Source organism: Phoenix dactylifera, chromosome 12, assembly GCF_009389715.1.
Source record: "Phoenix dactylifera cultivar Barhee BC4 chromosome 12, palm_55x_up_171113_PBpolish2nd_filt_p, whole genome shotgun sequence".
NCBI classification, from domain to species: domain Eukaryota; kingdom Viridiplantae; phylum Streptophyta; class Magnoliopsida; order Arecales; family Arecaceae; genus Phoenix; species Phoenix dactylifera.
This window is the reverse complement of record NC_052403.1, coordinates 2,125,171-2,148,442: the sequence shown is the minus strand read 5'-3', so window position 1 is coordinate 2,148,442 and position 23,272 is coordinate 2,125,171. Positions and strand designations below refer to the sequence as shown.

Here is a 23,272-nt window from a genome sequence, read left to right as displayed (position 1 = left end):
TGAAACTGTTTTAAGCTGTCTTCTTATTGTGTACTTTTGTAGCTTGTAATTTGAGTTAAAAAGGTCACCAACGTCTGGGTAGTGATAAATACTAGAAACGTGGATGCCAATTACGTGATAAATACTAGATTTCTACTCATGTGACACAGGACTAAAATTTACACACCTAGTTCAATCAATCATGTCCAAGTTGCAGAGAGGGCAATGGTCTGACGAACCACCGTAGCATCTGATGTAATAAACGCTAAAGAGCATTGTCATTAGACCCTGTTGGCATTTCTAGAGGCTTAGATCTCCCCAATATCTTATGATAAATAGCGAAAACACAACATGGAATCAGTAGATTATTACCATCATTGGATTTCATTAACTTTCAGATTAAGTATGATACCTGAACCTCGTGCCAGATTGATGACCAAACTGGTGGTGCAATTGAAGCTTCCTGACAGTAAGGTGAGGTGGCCCTAGTCGCATGCTGATTAAACCATTTAACAGCTAGCTCCCTTGAGAATGGCCATACTGCATGTAGAAGTGATTCTTCCCCGTAGTTACCCTTCTGTCCTTGTGCACCCAATACCAGTGTACACTCAAATCTTCTTATCACTTGCATCAACTTCCACCATTCCTGCTTCAGAAGACAACACCATAATTGGCTTGTGATGCCGCAAAAACAAGATGGACTCATCAAAAAGATTTTGTAAATTCTTGGACTACTTGAGATATTACATAAAAAGCTATACAAGCAGCTTCACTAATTATCCAATGACCCGACCTAGAGAGAAGCAAATCATTGAGCAGACTCTGACCTTGCCATGAAAAAGCCTTCCATGCAATGTTTATCAAACAAAGCAGCAACTTTTTGCACAAAGAATTAGACTGGATGACAGTATACGATGATTCCATGTCTTTTCATGCTGATAAAATCTGCAGAAAATAGAATGAGAAAAATGTAGCATATATGATTATTATTCCGCCCATCCAATCGATCTGCCCCATCTCTGCATCAATTCCTTCGTACAAATCCTCAATAAAAGAGAGAAAAAAAGAACAAAATAAAAACATCCATTAGCTATAAGGAAATGAATTACATATTAAATTGTGTCACATACTCAAATTACATCTTTGAGATGTAAAATGAATTCCTTGATGTTTGTTATGTTATCCTGGGTGCGGAGCTTGCCAGCAAATCATTTATATCAAAAGAATCTAAGTGGTGTTTGCCACACAACCACACCAAACCAAGTATCTGTAGCTTGTGGGGTGAATCACACATCACAATCCAGTATAATGAAATCTAATCTTCGGCGATTGAAAGAAAAACATTAATACAGCTTGTGTGACCACAATCAACAGCATCCATCTTCACAATACTTGATCTGCTCCATAGTTTAGGGCTCCTACAGATCCCACCTTATGAGCATTTTTTTCTCATCAAGAAAACCTTGCAATTGCTAAGCTGACAGCAGTGAAAAGAAGGTATAGCCCAACAAGGCAGAAGCCCCAGAACCTAGGCACCCGAAACCTGTACCAAGTCACTACCAGAAGAGAACCCATCAAGCTCAGGAGAAGGAACACAAAGGCCACCACAATGCTAACATGAAACCGTAGCTTATAAGGCTCTGGATATGTGCTTGCTGTCTCTATAACCAGTGCAGTGCCCAACCCAACCAGCATGTTGAACATGGGGCCTGCAAAGCAGCCTGCCATTGCCATTGCAGGCTGGCCGGCCTTGGCCAATGCCACATCAGCAACAAGATCTCCTACTGAATTACCCCATGCCAAGACCGTCAACCCGAGGATGGCAGGTGGTAATTCCATTATAGTTCCAACTGCTGCAAGACAGTTCAATAGTTCACCAGCCATGGTTGAGATCCAAAACACACTCATCATGAAGGCCATTAAGGTGGCTACCATCTGTTCGTTTTCTGGGGGTTCCTTCTCAAAAATGAAGTGCACTACTGCAAGACAGAGGCTTACAAACAGAACAACAGACCAGAGAGGAAAATGGGTCTGAGGGAGAAGGAAAACTATTTGCCTGTCTAATGTGACGAAGGAACTTAACGAATACAGGAGAATAAGGGGACACAATCCAATATTAGCTGCTATGTAGAATCTGTTCCATTCTGAAGGAGAAGTTGATGGGATTGTGAGCTTCAGAAGAGTTGCAACAGGAACTTCCCAAACTTGAAAAATCTGTCTAATAACAAATGTAAACAATTCAGAAACATAAGAGGTCAAATTAAGTTTTTTTAAAAAAACTCTATACCTCAAGAATCAAGATAAGTAGTTATATGGGTGATAAAGGGCTGACAATTGCTTCAGAATAAGTAGCGACCATACTTCCAAGATCATTTCAAATAAGATACATATTCATGAGAAACAATGCCCCACAACACCTTAAATCATAACACTAACCAACAAGAGGCAGCCTGACCTACAGTATTTTGCATCTTTACTTGACCTCATGCCATGTCAAAGCATAATAACTAAAGCATACTAACATGAGCACCAAAGAATAAGTTTCATTTCAAAAGATCACAAATGACAGAACTGGTAAGGACAGAGATTGTCAGAAAAAAAGAAGCTGTGCTGGCCACTTTTTTTGTCAAAAAAAAAAACAGATGCTACCTATGATCCTTCAATTAATGCACTTATTTCTTTAGTAAATACAACTAATTCATTCTAACCAAAAAACGATATGATCCTTCAATTAATGCAGTCGTGTCTTTAGTAAATACAACCAATTCATTCTCATCAAAAAACGATATTTTCAGCACAAGAAACAAGACAAGTACACAAAGTTCAAAGAGGGTCCAAACTTTGTAAAAGTCAATGGGATCACACCATCCATAGAATATTCATTCGAATCAATAACATGCATCCATCAATCACCCCCATCTATCTATAGCCCTTTCCTTCCTATGCTTCCATTTTAGAGAAACGAGATAGGCTAGAGAGCAAAGGGAAACATAGGGATGATGAAAAAGGAGTACAAATGAAGACAAATATGAGAGAGGACAAAGAAGTGAACTAGATGAGTGACCGGGGACAATGACCATCAAACTTCAGAAGCGACAACAGTGAACACCTCCAGCAATTTTTCCTTTTCTTCCTGTATACGTTAACATGAGAACTTTTGCCACCTCTCACTCATATACTGTCCTCCCTTTTCTCCTTGTTATATCAAGAATCCAAAGACAAGACACATTTCCTTATGGACAAATGCTCAAGGTGACAGAATGTAGCAGTAACTTCATAATTATCTCCTTTACTTCATTCCACACATAGTTACCAAGGTTGATCCCTCTATTTGCTTGATAAATTTGTTATTGGTTCAATTGCAATTTAACTTCAAGAGTCTTTTGGCTGCCTAGGCTTACAGGAGAGGCACCATCAAGGACAAACTTGGTTGTTTGATGACCTCAATCATGAGTGACTCTATTTTTACAAGCTCAAGCCAGAACAGCAGAATTGCCTATGAACTAAGCTGTAACAAAAATTACTTACTTTCAGAATACTTTAATATGATGACGAATGGGATGATTATTATAACTACAGATGTGTTCCATTAAAAAAAATCATTAAAAAATCTAGCCTCGTTCAAAGGAAGACAGGCTAAGGGAATAATTTAACCTCTTTTTATTATAAAAGGGGGATCAGGAAAGGAAGCTCACATGATAGCATGATATTGAAGTCTACTGATAACACCAGTATTCATGCATGAGAAACCAATATTACAATTTACAAATATCCCACCCTAAAATGTGATATATTCCACGCTGGAACTTTGTATGCACTAGCATGGAACGATGCACAACTTTATAAAAATATTTGCATGGGAATACAAAGATATATCATTCAATAATATTTTATAACATACCAATTTTAGCTGTTCTCTATTAGTATATAGTTATGTTTTAAAGAATGATATAAACAAAATAATGCTATATTTTGTAAGATGTAGTTATTATTTAATATTATTTTTTCTCTCTAAGTAGGTGGACCATTGGATTGCTAGGCTGAGCTAGTGGATGAGCTGTGTCAAATCAAAATACGTGGGTTGAAGGTCTGGGCAGGTTCCAGTTTGGCAAACACGAAGTGTGATAAGGTCAGGATTTGGTCATCCTCAACCTAATGCAAAGGGGGAAAAAAACTAATTTATCTATATGACATGTTTAATTAAATATGATCTTAGGCTTAGGTCCAGTCAAAATTATGGTGGTGTCAGGTTCGGTTTAACCTTATTGGACTAGCTTTCAGCTAGGCCAAACCTAGGACAGTTCCACTGCATTAATAGTTCTGGAATGGCCAGCCTTCAGTGCCCTGAACTGGCCCAATTGCACCATTTGTTGATTGGAACTAAATCAGGTTCCAAATCAAGATAGGCTGATATTGCAAAAATACTTAACAGGAAACTTTTTCCCTATATACAGCAAAGTGGATTTTATTCAAATCATTCAAAATGCCAAATCAGGATTTGACCTGTATCACTCATAATCTGTTAACATAAAAGTTGACATTTCATCATGCAGTTTAGAACTGACTTACTCACCCTAATCAGTTTTAAAAAGTAAATCATTTCAATGATTTCATCATGGAGGTAACATAACTATGTGTACAATCAAATTAACATACAGAAAAGAACCTTAAGAAAAAGATAAAGATAAAAGCATTCTTTGTTTTCATTTTCCTAATAAACTATATTGGAATTGCAAATTGTGCATTGCATTAGAGGTAGGGCCAGAAGAGTTTAGAGAATATGGGAGCATTTTGTCGCTCTGAAATAACAGAAATAATCTGGTGCACTGTGCTACGGCGGTAGATGCATAGTTAAGTCACGAAACACTTAACAATGTAAGAAATCCTAATTATGAGTGATAACTTTAACTTCACTGAGGCCTGATTAATTCTATCGAAGCATTAGATTAATTTGACATAACCATAAACTCATGGCCTATAGCATGCCTCAGTTGCTAACCATAAGCTCACGGTCTATAGCACCAATCAGTTGCTTCTAAATGTAGATTCTCTTAACAAAAGATGAATAATGTCTACAATTTTATATAAATTCACATAATACTAACTACTTTAGGTTTATGATCTACTGACACAGTTTTTACTGAGTCAGTGGCATTAGATTAATATATAAATTCACATAAAACAAAAGATGTTATATTTGCACCTTAAACTTTACAAACTGCTGTCTGGTTAACCATGTGTCCAATGATTTGTCTTAACATATCTTTCAATACAATTGCCCTTCACTTCCACAAGAAAACTTGTGAACGTGTTTATTAAGCACAACAGCAGATGAAGAAAATGAACGCAGGTGCGTAGAAGCATGTTGTGATGATAAAAAATATAATAGTGAACATGGATACGTGATTCAGTACGTAGCTAGGCAAAGGAGAGGCAGGCATAGGCAGATACATTGTATTTGTTTTGCCTCTGTACTTGGAAACAAGATTTGGTACCTCATGTGTCCTACTACCTTTAAAACATTTCATGAAATATTCCACATACATGCACATACACAAAGATAACCTCTGATTAGCGGGGGAATGTTGTAAGATTTATGACATCAAGCGATATGCATGGCTTATCACTCTAATTTGTAAGTATATTGCAAGTGGATACAAGCATTCTTTGTTTTTTATGTGTCCCATTGATCATCTAGAATTACAAGCTCATTCCTAGCTGATCATGAGAAGATGCTGCAAGTGTCTTAAGTTCAACTAAAGATTAGTTAGCCAATTTAACTTATATTAAGTCATTGAGTAACCTGTTTTTCCTTCAGACTTACAGTAAGTCATTGAGTAACCGGTTTAGGTTTCAGACCTAACAAGATCGGATATTATACGAAGGGAAAATTTACTTCCGTATCTGCAAGTATCAAAACATGCATTTACTCCAGGTGTTAACATTAAGTTTAACAATTGTCGCTTTGCCAGAAGCCCATCTATTATCTCGAATAAACATTTGAAGCAAAAAGGTAGCATGCAATACTACTGATTCTGCGCAAAATAGAGCAAGCACTTGATGTAGCTCCTGAAACAGCTCCAATTTAAGAAAAGAAAATTCATAATCCACTAATATGCTTTGTCAGTGTCATTTGCGACCTTTGTGGATGCTAGACAGAAATCATACATGATGATTCAATTATAAGAGAACAAAACTAGTTATTTTACTAAAACAGAAAATTGAATTCTACAAGTTTGGCTCCCTCGTATCTCAACAACTTACTTAAAGCACTCTGGAAAAAAAAAGGTACAAAGTTCCATTAATGCACAGATTTGAAGCTTTTTTTACTAGTTCTCGAAAATAATTGGCAAACCACATATAAGTTGATCTTGGATAAAAGATGTGAATGATACCAATTAGCTTAGTATTCCGATATCCTCTGTTCCAGACAACAAATAAACCTTAATTATAGCCCCTTTGCTTAGGATCATATTATTTGGTTTGAGATCCATAACTCATGTGAGCTTTTAACAATCAATAAACTCTTGTATTTACAGCCATATAAAGAAATTATATCATTCAAAATCCATTTAATTTGATGCTCTAAAATAATCAAACCTCAAGTTTAATCTTTCAACGCGTACCTTTCCAAGCATCCCATAAAGGCTCCATGCAGATCTGGCTTTGGCATCCTCCAAATCTCCCATGACTTTCCCGGACTCCCAATCCAAACGTTTTGAAGGCTTGTTCCGATCCTCCTCCTCCTCGTCGACCACCAAGCCCATCTCCACCTCCCCTTCCTTCGCTCTCCCCCCTTCCTTCCCTCTCCTCCCTTCCACCACCAAATCCATCCAGAAGACGAAGCCGACAAAGAACAAGTAGAAGAGGATGAAGCCCACAGCCTGCCACAAGAAGATCTCGGCGCTGAGGTAGGCGTAGAAGAGGGCAGAGGCGGCGATGAGGTAGAAGAAGACGTCGCGGACAAAGGGGCCGGGGTTGAGTGGAAAGGGGCCGGCGAGGACGGCGACGGCGCCGACGACGAAGGCGGAGACGAAGGCGCCGGCGGAGAGGATGGCGCCGAGGCCGGTGCGAGCGTGGCCGCCGCGGACGGCGGCGACGGAGGCGAAGACGTCGGGGGATCCGTTGCCGAGGGCGAGGAGGGTGACGGCGGCCATGGAGGGGGAAAGGCGGAGGTGGGCGGCGAGGCGGGTGACGACGGGGGAGAAGTGGTCGCGGGCGGCGGATACGAGGAAGTAGAAGTGGAGAAGCAGGAGGAGGGAGAGGGCCGGGAGGGAAAGGCGGGAGTCTCCGGCGAGGAGGCAGAAGTGGACGGCGGCGTAGTTGAGGAGGCCGTGGGAGTCGCCTCGGCAAAGTGCGAGGGCTGCAGCGCAGCGGCGATCGGCGGGAATGCGGCGGACGGCGGAGCATGGGGGCGGCGGCGAGGACGACTCGAGAAGGAGGCGGGATTTGGATGGGGTGTTGGAGAGGGGTTTGGGGGGGAAGAGGAGAAGGAAGAGGATGAAGGAGAGGAGAAGAATTGAGATGATAATAAGCTTCAAAGAGGATGAAGAAGAAGAGGAGGAGGAGGAGGAGGAGGCCATGCCATTCAGTGACTGCTGAGCAGTGTAAGCATGGCAGAGGGAGGAGAAATGGTGGCGAGGAGAACAGAGTGTGGGATCTTCCAAATTTGAGAGAGAGAGAGAGAGTTCCCAATTGCCAGGCAATGGTGCACAGTGGATGGGTGGGCTAAATTCTTGGATTTTGACATGGAATGATGATGGGTTGGGCCCTAGCACAGCTTACTAGCCTAGCCCATAGCTGCAAATGGAGGTTTAAGACAATAAAGTATAATTAGATTTTTTTTATTTCTTACTTTCTCATAAATATATATATATATATACACATATATATATATATTACATATCTCGCAAAAATTAGGCACCAATTCTCCTAATTTGTGACCTACTATATGATCTTATATATAAAATATTAAATGTTTCAGCGATTATATAGCTACAGCCATTGTGGATATAATGGTAGATGCCCACGATCAAGTTATTACTATTTCTTTCTCCTTCCTTATATTGAGTTTTTCTCCTTTTTTTTGATAAATGAATAGCTACAAAAGGATTATATATATATATATATATATATATATGAACTTCTAAGATAGCATATAGTTTGTGTTTTGTTAATTTAATTTTGACCGGTTAGTAGTACATTGTTAATATATAACATAGGTCATACCATCATGAGATCTCTTCTTGTTTGTTGACTGTCTATGGAGTAACATGAAAGATTTGGGCTGTCTGCGGATCCTTGATTGCATTAAATAGTTGGATCCAGTACATATGCCTTAGTTATTGTCACACATGTTTTCCATGCTTGTAGACTACATGCAAGATATTAATGAGAAGTTATGGAGAGTTTTGAAGTAACATTAGAAATAGGTTTAAATATGTATTATACTTGGTGGATTACGACCTTGTAGAACTTATAATGAATAGTTAGGAAAATATTGGATGGGATGACTGCTAGAGTTGGAACACATGAAATGCATATGCCTGAGAATATATTATGGGGCAGCACTTTTTATGGGATATTAATAGGGAGTTGGGATCCAATTTTGTGTTCACTTCTATTGTATACCCACCCATTCTTTGAGAGCCAACTCCAACTTGAATTAAACCTTGCTCTTTATTTAAGTGGCAATAGATGGTACTATGCAAGCAAAGCATTTAGTGGTAATATCAAGACAGAAATAAGGAAAAAATAAATGCATGCAGGTCCTTGGCTTCGCAGTTGGCTGCAAGTGGCCCAAGTCAAGTCTTTCCCATTATAATTGATGATTGGTAGCTTGATTGCAGACCAGGAGTGTAACAGTGTAATCTAGCTAAGCTGGGCTAAATCGAGCTTGGTTCAAAATTAAATGATCAGTTTAATTCAAGCTTAAATTCGAACTTGGTGAACATAAGTTTAATTAATTTCGAATCAATTCATGCTTGGTTGAAGCTTATTTTAACATTTAATTATTTCAAGGAATAAAAAAAATAAAGCCTTGGTCTTGTTTGGAGCTTTACCGAGCCGAGCTTGATAAAGCTAGGTCAAACTTTTGATGCTTAAAATCAAATTCGAGCCTATCTTGCCAATTCTAGCTTGGCTAGCTGAGGTTCAAATTTAGCTTTATTCAAGCTTTTCGAGCTCGAGCCTAGTTTGATAGCCCTACTGCACACCTCTTTTTTTTTTTTTTTTTTTTTGGTACAACGGCGGCTCACACACTGCGGGTGTGAATGCGGCCAACAAGATCAAAAAATAAAACACTACGTAATGGCCCGAAAACAGATCCACTCCCAACCTAAACAAAACCACCGGATTTGTGAGTCGCATAGGAGGCCACCCAGTCGGCCGCTCCGTTGGCTTTCCTGAACATGTGTGAAGTCTGGTGGGAATTGCACTTCTCCATCAACCTCCTTTGCCTGCAACCAAGCCTGGTGGCCTCCCTGAACAAAGCACTTGGCATTCACAAACTATATGTGGTCCTCAAAATTCCAAGCTCCCATTTGGATTATGCCCAACTATTTTGCATCATGATCTAACCACACTCTCTTATCCTATTTTGATCACATCATAAACCTTGGCCATCACAATTAACAATAAGGTGCAGGAGGTGCAATGTAGCTTCCTCCTGCTCCAGTGTTAGCAAGGACATGTTTGGTTGGACATGATAACCTTTTACTGTTTTCTTTTTTCAATAAAGTTCTGTTTGATAAAGCCAGGTAAGTAAGGAGGAACCGAATTTGCCTGTCAGCCCTAAAATACCTCTACCTTATTCCCATGCCTTCCATCTCGTATAAACTCTGCAATGTCTTAAGACCCAGAGAAGGAAGATAATACGACTAGATATATGTTATAAGTTGGATGGGAAAGAGATAAAGAGATAGTCAATCCATCGAGAGAGAGAGAGAGAGAGAGAGAGAGAGAGAGAGAGAGAGAGCTCAATCTATTTGGAAGTTCTAGGAATGAGAATTTGATTTGATTGGAAAAAGGGAGAGAGAAAGCACAAATATAGGCTAATTAATATTTTTTTAATATAAGCAGAAGGATGCTAACTTTGTTCCCGAAAAATAAAAAAATACAGCAAGCAAACAAAATTAAAAGTTCGTTCAAGTCATATAAATAACATAAAAGATCCTAAAACTCATTTGGCTCGGAGGTAGAATTAATATTTTTTCTGTAAAATCGATGCTTAGATATATGATGCTTGAAAAAGTGGCTTTTGCATGTTTAATTGATAATAAAAAAAATTGACACATTCCATAATGGCTTATATTTCGGTGAGTATCTATTTTTCTAATAAAGTTGTGTAAAATACCTCATCGTAATAAAGAGAAAGATCTTACCCTATTCCGTCTAAAAACTTAGGGTATTTTTGAAAAAAAAAATCCTAATTTTTAGTTGGTAGAAAAATGACTTTTCCATATCCCATATAGATTTTTTTTTTATGAAATGTAGAAATTTTATTTCTATAAAAAAATTATTTTTTCATCGATCTTCTTTAAAAACTCCAATCAAGCTCGAAATTTTTTTTTATTTTTTTGTTGACCATTTTTTTTTTTCCTCTTCCCTCCCTAGGAACCAAATAAGTCCCAACGTACTTGGGAGGTCACATGGAAATGGTTACTAGAAACATATATGGCACAAGCCTTAGGATTTCTTAGGAAAATAGAGGGATGACAAAGACTTGACCTATCTCTTTCTTTTGCTCAGTCTTCCTTGGCTGGTAACTTCTGAGATGACTCAAAAGAACTAGTCAGATTCCTTTGTTTTCTTTATACTCAGTCACACTATAGATAAATGAATAGAAGTCATACACTGATTGAAAAAGCAATGAATGATTAGAAACTACATTTGAACCTGGGATTGGAGCCAAAAGAATGGTTGAGCAAAGAGAAAATTGGAGAAAAGCCGGAAAGGAAAGGTATGGAGTGAAGTGCAAACAATGTGGTGTCCAAGGGACTTAGAAAACCTTGACGGTGGACTTTTTTGGAGGGGCACGCATCACATGTGGTGAGGTTAACTAGATTCTCTTGGTCCAATCAATTCACCAAATATATCCCTTGCTTTCCTTCACAATAATCCTCCATTCCTCCCTTGAATGATTCAAGGGTGAGGCCGGCCACGCTTTCAATTGATCAATTAAAATGGTGGATTTAAGGATTGGCCGCTTGACTATTTCTAGTTAGTTGACCATAAAGCTAGAGGCTGACCATTAAGTGGACCATAACTTTTTTTTTATAGATAAATAGATAGATAGATAGATAAGAATGTACTTAGTTGGACTATATTTATTTTGTAAGATCCCCTCATCAAACCGATCTGATAGGGTTTGCAAAATGTATGGTTGTAAGTGGGGAGTCATGGCAGGATTTGTATCATGAAAACAAGAATAGGAGTCATTTTTTGTGATAATCTGAAAAAATGATGTATACCTATATAAAAAAATTTCAGATTTCAAGAATTACCTGAAGGAATACCAAAAGAAAAAGATTTTCCAGGATCTAGAGGTTGAATCACATAAATAATCTCTTCCAATGAAAATACTCAGGCCAAATGTTCAATCACAATGGAAAGAACACACCAATCACCGTTCAAATGCTTTTGCAAAGATAGGATGGAAGAAAGTTAATTTCTTGCTTAGAACCCTTCCCTGTTGTTCCTCTTTTTTTTTGTTTTTTTTAAAATGTCAATTGTATGCAGATAAGAGAGGGAATGAGAGAGGAAAAAACTACCCGGTAGTTTCTTCTATCTTATAACTACTCCCTCTTTAAATTCAAACTTGGATCATGTTGGTTAAAAGATTTTGGTCAGGCTAGCCCAGCATGGGCGGCCCAACTAAACCCCAAAACCAACATTTTGCCTTGAAATTTAATTGGTTTTATATATTAACCGATGGTTAGCAACCTTATTAGTAGAACAGTTGCTTTTATGATAGGTGGAGGTGACAACTTTTGAAATAATGTAACCATATTTCAAACTTCAAGGAGGCGAGCATGGTGCCATACCTTTGTACACTCATCCCAAAAAATAAAGATATTGGCACATTCTTATATACTAGTAATAATTATATGTCTCTAAAATTGTTATAACAAATTTTTTTGCATATAAAACCATAAATTATCATATACTTGTGGAAAACAACCTTTCTCATTTATTTTTTGAATTTCAAAAAATCGATCGAGCGAAATACACTCTCTATTTATCATCAAAAAGAAATACACTCTTTATTCTATATTTAATAACACTGTATTTACCTGCAAGTAATGTTTAAACTTACTATTAGTGCAAGAAGATCGTCCATCCTTGCTCAAACTTATGTGACCTAGTTTTTTATCTAGTAAAATTCTATATAAACTGAAAATTATTATATAAGTCCGTTAAGAATTAAAGTTCACATAAAAGAAATAAATGTTAATCTTTATAAATGAAGGAAGGATTAAAACTTAGTGATTACCTAAATAGTTGTCAACTATTCATTTTCCAATGTTTTAGAAATGGAGCTTACAAAGCATATGTTTTTTTTTTTTTGACAAATTATAAGTTTTCCATGGATCAATATGTGAGATATTCATTCAAAAAAAAAAAAAAAAAAACAAAATGCTCTTTTGCAAATGTGCATGTAGATATCAAATCAATACCTATCAAGAAAAATGCTATGTGTTTACATAAAAAGTTGCTTACATGGACTAATGTTAGATTGGCACATTTATATCAACTATCAAGTTCCAATAATGATGGTGTTATGTTATAATAGATCCGTCGGAATTGTATTAACTGTTATAGTAGCTAGAGAAGCAATAATAGGTCTCAAACTTAATTCAAATTTTATCATTAAAATAATCACCACGATAGATATCATAGCAATGCTATGTCGATATTAAAAAAATATTTTTCAATCATTATTCAACTCATAAATATTTAGAAAAAACATTACAAAAATTAATGACCATTATTTATAGTATAACAAACCATTGTAATATAAACTAATATTTCATAATATCCGTTATATATAACTAATGGAGACGACCCAAAAATATTGTAATGGCTGTTATTATTCAACTACCTTGACAGTATTAATTTCCATGATTAATGCCAACTGCTTGTGATAAAAAAGTGGGAGCCCCCCAGGATTACTCCCTCAACGTCCACCGCTCACAGCCCGTTACGTCATCAGACAACTTTCAAAGTCTTCGTACCACGGCGTGGACGCCCACTTCTCACCGCCTCCCACGTCCCCACGTCGAGCTACGAAACCCCCCCAAGCAAAAAAAAAATCTCACCTTATCCCCAACGGCATCCACACTTGATTTTTCCACCACGAAGTGCATATCATAAATATTATTGTGGGGCCCATGGATCACGTTATCAGATAATCGAGGGGCTTGGGTCAACTTTTGCGTTGCTTTTGCGGTGCCCGGAGTGGTATACTTCTACATCCTCGGCATCCACACCCGACAACATCCCCCTCGGCCTAGATTTGGTGTCGTGCAAAATTACTCTTTTATATTATTATTCTTATTATTATTGATTTATTCTTTTTATTTCTTTTTTAAAAAATAGAAAGGGACGAAAAGAGCCAAACCTCACCCGCGTAGCAGCCTTCACTGGGCCCTCCTTCCACCAGGGAATGTTTAATGCAGGCTGCAAGTTTTTGCGTACCCTCTCTGATCTATGGATTTTTCCTATTGAACTCATCATCCAAGTGTGGGTACGTCAATCCAGTGCCACCTCAGTACCCGTAGACCAGTAACATTTCCACCGGCAACGTCCAGATGTGGGATATCTGATCTCCAAATTTAATTGATGCCTACGTATTTTAAATCTGGACCACTTCGATGAAAGCCAACGCCTCATTCTACCTGTGCTACCATCTTGGTGGCACGTCCCCATGCAGTTACCAATTAACATAATCTAGATAAAAAATGGCAGCAAGATGCTTGCATTGTTACACTCCTCTTATTTCTTATTTTCCACTCCACCACCTTCTCTCTAACAGTGAAAAGTGGAACTCACCAGTCACCTCCATCCTTTTTCTCTCTCTAAAACACCTTAAAAAAAAAGAAAAAAACTCAACAGCCTGCAGGACTCCATGACCAAAATGGCACTGCTAAGATGATGAAAACGATAATAATAGGCGTGCGGTCGTATCAGCACTAATGCACCGGATCTTATCAAAATTCCACGCACTTGAACGAAAGTAGTAGTAAAATGGGTAAGTCGGAAAAAAGCCCTCGTACCTTTTTATTTTTATTCATCAAAAAACTAATAATATAATATAAATAATAAAATAAATGAAAATGGGAAAGAGGAAAAAAATAAATTTGAATAGATAAAAATAAAGAGAAATCTTGCAAAGCCTGCTTCCATGTCTTCATTTTGTTCTTTGCTTGCTGACAGACCAACCATCTGCCTCCCTCCCTCCTACCACTGTTTCTACTTCGGAAATTTTTGTTAAATAAAGCCCAAGTATTAATAAAATAAAATTATAGTTCAAATTTAAAAATATTTTAAAATCTACAGATTTTTTTTTTTCTGGTAAGCAAGAATCCACAGCTTTCTTTTTCCATTTCTTCCTCCTTGCTTATATAGACCATTCCTTCCGTATCCTCAACTCGTATGATATCATCACCTCAAAGTCCTCCTCCAAATCTATTCGTGATTTCTTTCCATAACTCCATGGCTCTGGAAAAAGTTGTTCTTTACAAATAGTAATTGTAGGAGGAGGAGGAGGAGGAGAAAGGTGGCTCTTTTCATGGCGGTCTCGGTCTCGGGCCTGACGAGGAATGCATCGCTGGCGGTGCCGAGATCGCCGGCGAAGAGGAGGGGCGATGGCGGGGAGGAGGGTGGAGGCATGGAGGCGCTCCGGCGGCTGGGGCGGCGGGTGAAGCCATTCGAGCAGGTGGGCGTGCTCGGCTTCCTCGCTTTCACCGCGGCCTTCTTCCTTTTTATCTTCTTTTTCTTCTCCTCGAACCACGGCGGCATGGCGTGGCCTGACCAAACGGCGGCCGCCGCCGCCGGCGGCGATGGCGGCGGCGGCGGAGAGAAGGGCGTCTGGGAACTAGGGGCGGAGATTGGCCAGAGCAAAGGCCGCGGCGGAGCGAAGGACGTCTGGGGACTAGGGGTGGAGCTTTCCCGGAACAAAGGCGGCGGCGGCGGCGGCGGCAGAGGCGCTGGCGGAGAGGAGTGCGATTGGTTCGACGGGGAGTGGGTTTGGGACGAAAGTTATCCGCTTTATGAGTCGAGGGATTGCGGGTTCTTGGATGAGGGGTTTCGGTGCTCGGAGAATGGGAGGAGCGATCTCTTCTACTCCAAGTGGCGGTGGCAGCCGGCGCGGTGCGATCTCCCCAGGTTCTATTCTTATTCTTCTCTCTAACTTCCTCTCTCTTTTTTTCTGTGCCTTTTTAATCTCTTTTACTTTGTCCTTTTTTTTTCTCAAGCTCTTTTTCTCTTCTTTTCTTTTCTTTTTTTCTGGAATTAGATTCCGAGCTTTTGCGCAGGGGAATGCGTTTTCGGTGATTTAGCTCGTAACTTCTCATATTTCTTTCTCTCTTTTTTTGCCTGGTTTCTGGGTTTGAAGAAATTTAGGGAGCCGTTAATTTGTTCTTCTGGAATTCAATTTGAATTTGCTGGGTTTGTCGAACTGTTTCTTGTCTTTCCAATGGAAGCCCCGGTTTAAAGATTCTTCTTTTATTCTGTACCTTCTTTTAAAAAAGATAATTTTCTCAATTGTTTCATACTACAAATTCGGTTCTTTTACCACAAGTTGTTACTTTTTTGGTCCTCTGAGAGGAATTCCGTCTGTACAACATTAATTTTATGAGACCGAGGGAGCTGGGATGTTTAATTCGATAACCTTTGTCTGGTTCCCTTAAATCTGGAGTTTCCTGTTGTTCTTTGGACATATTTGTAGAATCTCGAGACATCCAAATCATTTTATAATTTACTGAATTAAAAACTTCTATACTTACTTTTATTGGAAGCTGGCTTAAGGTTTGGTAATTGGCCGTTCTGATGTTTATGGGCTGTTTGGCCATATTTTTTTGAAATTTTTGATTTTCTCCATTACTATTTTGCGAGTATTTGTTATTTATTTTCTGTTAGTTTTGGATTAATTTCTAATAGTATCCGTTACTGATATTTTAGCTTTTTATTTGAACCATTTTTCTTGGCTTAATTTCTAATTAGAATGGGATCATCTTTTCCCTTGATGTTTCTGGGTATTGTATAGTAAAATTAGTTCAATCATATAGTGATAAATGTTGCCATCTTGGAAAGAAGCAATTTAATTGTCTCTCTTTTATTTAAACAATATCTTCTTCTGTTTTAACAAATCCGTGAAATTTTAACATTATTAATGAGTACTTGATATCTACTTCAATTGAGTTCGTATTTTTCTCTGTCTTTAACATTCTTTACTTATTATAAATATGTTGGTTTAATATTTCCCTTTTCTTTGAAGGGGTAATATCTAATATTTTAAGCAAAACAAGGAGATTGTTGCAACAAACACCATGTTCTAGCTTGGCTTCCGGTTCTTAATTAATTTAGAGAAGTGCTGAAGATATGACATGCAATGTGGCAAAGTTCTTTTTCTAACTTGTTTCCTTCTATTTTTTATGGTTAAGATTTGATGCAAAGAAGATGCTTGAGAAGCTGCGAAACAGACGGCTGGTATTTGTGGGCGACTCAATTGGAAGGAACCAGTGGGAGTCCCTCCTCTGTTTGCTTTCTATGGCTGTTCCCGACAAGAGCTCGATCTATGAAGTGAATGGTAACCCTATTACGAAGCACAAGGGTTTCTTGGTTTTCAAGTTCAGGGACTACAACTGCACCGTAGAGTATTACAGAGCTCCGTTCTTGGTGCTCCAGAGCCGCCCCCCAGCTCGAGCACCGGCGAGGGTAAAGACCACGCTTAAATTGGACATCTTGGATTGGATGTCCACCCGATGGAAGGATGCTGATGTGCTCATCTTTAACACTGGGCATTGGTGGAACTATGAGAAGACTATCAGAGGGTAGTTATATAGTTATAGCTGCATTCCCTTTTTGTAGATTCTTAGCAATATCCTGTGATGGGAACGGTAAGGCCATGTTTCAATGAATAGGAAACTGAGGGAAAGGAGTGAATGTGGTAAGGTAATGAAGCTAAATCATGCCTGGATCAACAGATGGAAGCCACTATTTTCATTTTCCTTTCCCTCATTTTCACTGGATAGAAAGAGTATTCTTTCTTTGTGGAGTTAAGTGGAAAGTAATATCTGTGGGCTTGACTTCTGATTTTTTTTTTCTTTAATTCAGAGGGTGTTATTTCCAAGAAGGAAATGAGGTAAAGATGAAGATGAGTGCATATACAGCATATCAAAGAGCCATTAAGACATTGTTTCACTGGATTGACAGAGAGGTCAATAGGAGTAGGACCCAGGTCATCTTTCGCACATATGCTCCCGTCCATTTCAGGTTTGTTCCGCACATATTCTCCCGTCCATTAAATTTTTCACAGATGTGTTAATTGTGCTCTTTGGTTGACTTTGTTCTGATAGTTCTCCATCATATGACCATTTTAGTGTCATTTATTCTGTCTGTCAAGGCTTCTAATTCTCCTATTTTTTATAATACATCTTGGCAGGTGAAATATGAGAAAAATGAACTGTTCATCTCAAAATATTTTTTTTTTTAAAGTGCTGTTGATGTTTGAAAGTCTCAAAGCCATTCAGATATCATAGCCAGTATAACCCTACATTTTATTAAACTTCTTTGTTTAGGCATTTGAGACCATTATAATAGATCAAACTATTCAAATAATTAATTGGTGTTGTATTGCTCTGCAATATATTCAGTTTATCAAATTTGCAACAGCTTGTAAAACAAGCTCTCGGTTAAATTAGGTTATTTTGTTCTTACAAAAAATTTAGCAAAGATGTATATGTGCAGAATGGCTTTAGTGTTACCAGAACATAGCCTAGAGTCAAAATGCATGATTTGATGACCGCACCATTTGTCATGATTTAGATTCTCCAGCATGCTTAAAAGTGGAATGTTTTGGAGACCATATACCTAGGATCAATTCATAACAGTGTTTCTTTGGGAAAGATTATATGTTTTTATCCATGCTTTAGAATAATCTAAAGCACTATATTTTGGTCCGTGTGTTTTGAAATATAGAGCATAATGAATGGGAGATTTACTTGGATAGCCTGCCAAGTAATGATTTATATTGTCATAATGCCTGGAAGTTAAAAAATTAAATGGCATGGAACCTCAGACAAGTGCATCTAGAGATCTGATGATGAATGAGTTTCAAAATACAATAAAGAATTTGTTCTAATCCATGGTCAGAAAGTTTAGAGATCGCTTCATTTTAATCAATTACACTTAGGAGTTTAAATGTTTTGAACAGCATGAATCATCTTCCTGCATCATCCATCATGCTCCAAACCACAGGGCAATGATTTGTTAGTTATTCTCGAAATGTTAGTGTATCTGTGTGTGTGTGTGTGTGTGTGAGAGAGAGAGTCAGATTTACTCTTGGGCTTTTTATTCTTTGCATTATAGATGCGTGTAGTTTCCTTCACCAAACATCAACAAATTTGCTTTTTGTCTACACTCTTTCCAACTGTACTTTGCAGGATTTTTGTGCATAAGTTTATACAATACCACTTCCAGTAAAGTTGCTTACACAACCTGCCAATGGGCTTTCTAGGTTTCATGGCAAGCACTTCTATTACCTTAGTGTGTTGGCTATGATTTCTGCATCAGTTCTTAGATCGTCGATGTTGGGACTATGACTGTAAGAATCTTCTTGACCATTATATCTTGAATCCAAGTATGCATTCGTTCCATATTCACAACCACAGAATCTCATATCCTTGCTACCCCTCTGGCCCCACCTATGAAAATCTGAATATAACATTGTAACCAACGTAATTGTTCAGAAAAATATTTTCAAGGCTTTTCAAGCTAAAGACACGAGCAAATGGGAGAGGATGATGACTCCTAGTAACAAAGAAAAGTAAAAAGACTTTCATATGCTTAGGAAAATAAAGAGTTCTGAAGCTTAATGCCTATCATTATCTGTCAAGCTGGAAGATACAGTTTAGGAAAGGTAGAAGGTAAAGAAATCACACTCCGGGGAAAAATGGAAAAAATGCAGGGTGGCAAAACCAAATTAAAAAGGTTTGCCAGGTAGATGCAGATGGTCCAAACTCCAAAGGAATGAAAAGGTGGTGCATCATCAAGAAAAAATATATGTTATGGATTATGTCTTGCTAGTCTATTAGACAGACAATCAGTGTCAAAACTCTAGCATATCAGTTTGAATTCTACTGTTATAGTTACCAAAACTTTTACGTCCTGTGGAAGAACAGCAAGCAAGTTAATGATGAGTATACACATCATTTTGAGAAATCCATGTGTAGGGACATGCTTAATTAAAGAGGATTCTCTGTGTACCTTGGGATTCAATATACAGACTATGGATTTGGTTATAAAAATAAATGCAGCTCATTTGTGAAAGAGCCAATACTTCACATCATATACCCCTATTGACTATGAGTTTCAATTGGTTGGCTTCCTATAAAAAGATTCTAATAAGCAAGATTCTTGAAAAGATCCAAGAGAAATTGCTCCTTTATTTGCATGTTGTGTTGTCAAAGTTGAAATCTACCATTTATTTCTTCATAGTATGCCAAATAATCAGAACAGGAAAGTAATGTTCTCAGACTTGGCTATTTAGTTCAAAGGATGCATGTTAATTTCATTATGATTGTCTATGTACCCTTTTCTTATTTAATTTGTAGATGATGCCCAATGTGTGGTGCTTTGGAGTTTTAAAAGTATGGAAATGCCATTTCTATATACGCATTGATGCTGGGTTGACAAGGAATGATGAAATTATAGCTAGTCTGTTTAAAATAACTGAGTGTCTTTCCCCCATAGGTTGGGGATTACTCTTTCTAGATTTATGCTTACTTGATCGTTAAATATGTACCTTTTAGTGTGAATTAGAGTAAATCCAATGAACTCTCTAGGTTTCAGATGGAGCAAGGATAGCCAAGGAAGAAAATATACGGATCTTTTGGATAAAGAAACCAAGTAAGATTACTGTTGGCATCATTTGGAATCTTGCCTGGTTATTGGATATTATGCAATCAGGTGGAAAAACTCTGGGGCATGAAGCGTAGCTAAATGAAGATGTGGTTGGTTTTCCCCACGTAAAGCATTGTTTTCATGTTACTTTTAGAAGTTACACCCCGTGGGAATTTGGGTTCAGGAGTGCACAAGCTTTTGTTACCGAGAGAAGGTTTGCTTCCCAAATTAGGAACCTTCCAAGGTTTTAATTAGATGATGCACAAAATTTTGCTGTTGGAGTTTGATTTCTCATCAAATTACTTGTCATACATGTACTAAAAATTTCTCCAGACACTCAAAAATATCGGGATATGTATCGAGTCCTTACGGATCCTATCTTTGCAATGCCATTTCCGTCCATTTGTATGTAAAAGTCCAAAGAAAAGGTAAACATATGATTATCAATACATTGCAATAGTACATGAAAGAAACTTTAATCGAGTTAAAATGAGAACACCTGCAGATTGTGTGTATAAGATTCTCCAATCAAATTGAATAATTTTTAAAAGCAACACCTTCTCATATTGATGTTGTTTCGGCTGCGATTGTCTAGTTCAAAACTATAAAAGCAAAAACTAAATCCAAGTCATACATCTTCATGATATATGCATGAATCCATGAAAATGCTTTTCATCAATTATTTTAGAAAGATAATATTCTCTCCAGTAATCGAACTTCTATCTCTGCAAAACTGCTGGAAAACAAAACATCCATTGTATAAAACTGTAGCATTAGCATTCGCTGATTCTGGAGTTCTGATAAACTGTTTGGTTACGCATTTTATTTCGCAGGGGCGGGGACTGGAAGACAGGAGGAAGCTGTCATCTGGAGAAATTTCCAGTGTTGGGTTCTTCGCAGATATCACTAAAAGAGTGGGCTCATCTGCTGAAACCATTTAGAAATGTATCTTTGGAGAATTCTGCTGAGACTCGGGTCCTAGAGTTTGATGTGCTGAATGTCACCCAGATGACAGCTCGAAGGAGAGATGGCCATTTGTCCATATTTTACTTTGGTCGGTCAGGTCCTGCCCCTCTCCACAGGCAGGACTGCAGCCACTGGTGCTTACCTGGGGTTCCTGATGCATGGAATGAGCTACTCTATGCGCTCTTCATCAGACGGGAATCCATGATCGATCAAAATGCTACTGCTTTGGGCAACACCAGGGTAAAGCTGGCCTAGTAACGGTGCTAGGCTCGCTATTGCTGATTAATTTGCATTGCAGCTCTGCAAGAAAGTGCACAATGTAGTCTTTCCAGAGTTTTTGAGGTGAAGCCTTTCATGGCTGGAGCTACGAATTTAGCAAATATACATACAAGGGCCATTGCCAGATTTTGAGGAGACTTGTTGGTATAGCAATAATCAAAAAAATTAACTTTGTAAATAGAAAACTGATCTCAGCGTTGTTTAATCAGAAAAAGAAAATGGCACCATTGTCTGTATAGGATTGAGAAATGAGGAATAATAAATATAGCAGCAGGATTGTTTGGGAAGCCTGGTTTCCAGAAAAACCTTCTGTAAATTTGAGTTTTTTTGTTAAGGTGCTGGATCTACTTCTTTTTCTTTAATATTTTTAATTAATATTGCCTCCATCAATTTTAATTTGCAGCAACATGAAGAAAAGAATTGTGTTGATTTTTGTCAGATGTAAACTTAAGTATTTAGTGGTTGTAATTGCTGGCTGTGGATGGAAAAAAAAAAAATCTATCACGGCAAAGCTGATGGAGTTATTAGCATTTACCATGTGTGATGAATGTGTGATTAGGTTGACTCATACTCCCCAACTTTTGGTTGATATTCTTCTTTAATTTCTCTCTAAAAGCATTATGAGTCTCATAACGAGTATACTTGATAAACGTACTTGATAAACCTTTTATGCGAATTGTGACTATACAATTAGTCAAATTATGATCCATATAATTATTTGTAATTATTTTTTCTGCAATCAAAGAAAAAGGAGATTATTTATTATAGTTGGTTGTTAACCTAATGGTAATTCTTCAACCTGCAATATTAATCATAGTCTTAAATTGTCATAGGACAATTTTTTTGACTAGTGATCTCGGCCTATTTAAGCACATTTCGCTTTGGTTTTTCTCAGAGCAAAAGTGCCATCTTTTGAAGACCAAAGTATGCCGTATCGGTTCGAACCGGATGATATAGGGTATACGGTATCATACCGGTTCGGTACCAATATACAGTATTGGTGGCATATGCCAAAAAAATTTTATACTGCATCGTATTGATACTGTGCTAGTGTGGTACTGATATGGGTCCAATATCGAGACGGCGAATTTTGGATAGAACCTTGGTTAAGATTGCTATCGCTGTGTCAACTCGCCCTGCGCTATGTTATATGAAATGCAGAGCCGGAGTGTAAATTCTAGCTCACATTTTTCGTGCATGAGGCTTGAAATGCTGATAAAATATTTACTCAAAATGAAAAACATAGTGTTGATGCCAACAAGATAGGAGGATCATACTGAGTCTCTTCCTCAATATTTTTGGCACCTGAACACAACCACCACCACATCGGGTATCTTCCGCAAGCCATGCATAGAATTATGTGGATTTTGGATCTATTTGAGCAATGTGGAAAATATTCACAGCACGGAGAGGGTATTTTCTTTTAACCCTAAAACCTATAAAGGAAAAGATTTGAAGGACTTCCATCCCTCCTCCCAAAAACGCAGAGACACGTACACACATGCCCTTCCACCGGTGGGATATAAAATAGAAAAGAAGTGCTTGGACATACTTCATAAATATTACCTTTTTAAAAATGAGGTTGGATTAAATTTTTGCAGCTCACCCCACAGATATCTCAAGACTTTGTCTCTCCTTTGGTGGGATATAAATGGAAAAAAAAAAAAAAAGAAGAAGAAGCAAGTGCTTGAGCCTAATTGATAAATATTATCTTCAAAAAACAAGTCTCGAATTACACTTTCCTGTGAGCAGCATCAATTGCTTGATTCTGATTTTCATTGTTCTTGTGATGCATCTTGTTCAAGAGGTCATACCTCTTTACCTAACAGTACCAGAAATTATGGGTTCACTTCTCAGATGATGCATCTCCAACCAAAAAAAAATCCTGAACTTCGGTAATTAAATAACATGTCAGCCCTTTTCA

General features: G+C 37.9%; 2 protein-coding genes across 5 annotated transcripts; one reads left to right on the top strand and one right to left on the bottom strand.

Annotated features, from left to right (window-relative positions):
- Nucleotides 1-1,042: 1,042 nt before the first annotated feature.
- On the bottom strand, nt 1,043-7,661 carry LOC103709919 (cation/calcium exchanger 5). Of its 2 annotated transcripts, none has more exons than XM_008795454.4 (2): nt 6,606-7,661; nt 1,043-2,193 (listed from the first exon to the last, which is right to left on the bottom strand). In XM_008795454.4, the coding sequence occupies exons 1-2, from the start codon at nt 7,560-7,562 to the stop codon at nt 1,432-1,434; spliced, it is 1,719 nt and encodes a 572-aa protein (XP_008793676.3). In that variant the 5' UTR covers nt 7,563-7,661; the 3' UTR covers nt 1,043-1,431. The 2 variants fall into 2 exon arrangements, with proteins under 2 accessions (XP_008793676.3, XP_038988208.1); XM_039132280.1 differs by having other exon boundaries at nt 1,887-2,197.
- A 6,952-nt stretch (nt 7,662-14,613) lies between these two features.
- On the top strand, nt 14,614-21,723 carry LOC103709918 (protein trichome birefringence-like 10). Of its 3 annotated transcripts, XM_039132278.1 has the most exons (5): nt 14,614-15,366; nt 16,644-17,033; nt 17,317-17,475; nt 18,719-18,805; nt 20,937-21,025. In XM_039132278.1, the coding sequence occupies exons 1-4, from the start codon at nt 14,771-14,773 to the stop codon at nt 18,801-18,803; spliced, it is 1,230 nt and encodes a 409-aa protein (XP_038988206.1). In that variant the 5' UTR covers nt 14,614-14,770; the 3' UTR covers nt 18,804-18,805; nt 20,937-21,025. The 3 variants fall into 3 exon arrangements, with proteins under 3 accessions (XP_038988206.1, XP_038988207.1, XP_008793675.4); XM_039132279.1 differs by lacking the exons at nt 18,719-18,805; nt 20,937-21,025 and adding an exon at nt 20,046-20,928 and having other exon boundaries at nt 14,615-15,366; XM_008795453.4 differs by lacking the exon at nt 18,719-18,805 and having other exon boundaries at nt 14,619-15,366; nt 20,937-21,723.
- The last annotated feature ends 1,549 nt before the right edge of the window (nt 21,724-23,272 follow it).

What these genes read in the sequence shown, in the direction of transcription:
- LOC103709919 (XM_008795454.4), bottom strand. Translation starts at nt 7,562, where the DNA reads ATGGCCTCCTCCTCCTCCTCCTCCTCTTCTTCTTCATCCTCTTTGAAG. An exon ending in TTTATGGGATGCTTGGAAAG is followed by an intron (nt 2,194 to 6,605) that starts GTACGCGTTGAA and finishes GTTATTAGACAG; the next exon opens with ATTTTTCAAGTTTGGGAAGT.
- LOC103709918 (XM_008795453.4), top strand. Translation starts at nt 14,771, where the DNA reads ATGGCGGTCTCGGTCTCGGGCCTGACGAGGAATGCATCGCTGGCGGTG. An exon ending in GCGCGGTGCGATCTCCCCAG is followed by an intron (nt 15,367 to 16,643) that starts GTTCTATTCTTA and finishes TTTATGGTTAAG; the next exon opens with ATTTGATGCAAAGAAGATGC. An exon ending in TATGAGAAGACTATCAGAGG is followed by an intron (nt 17,034 to 17,316) that starts GTAGTTATATAG and finishes TCTTTAATTCAG; the next exon opens with AGGGTGTTATTTCCAAGAAG.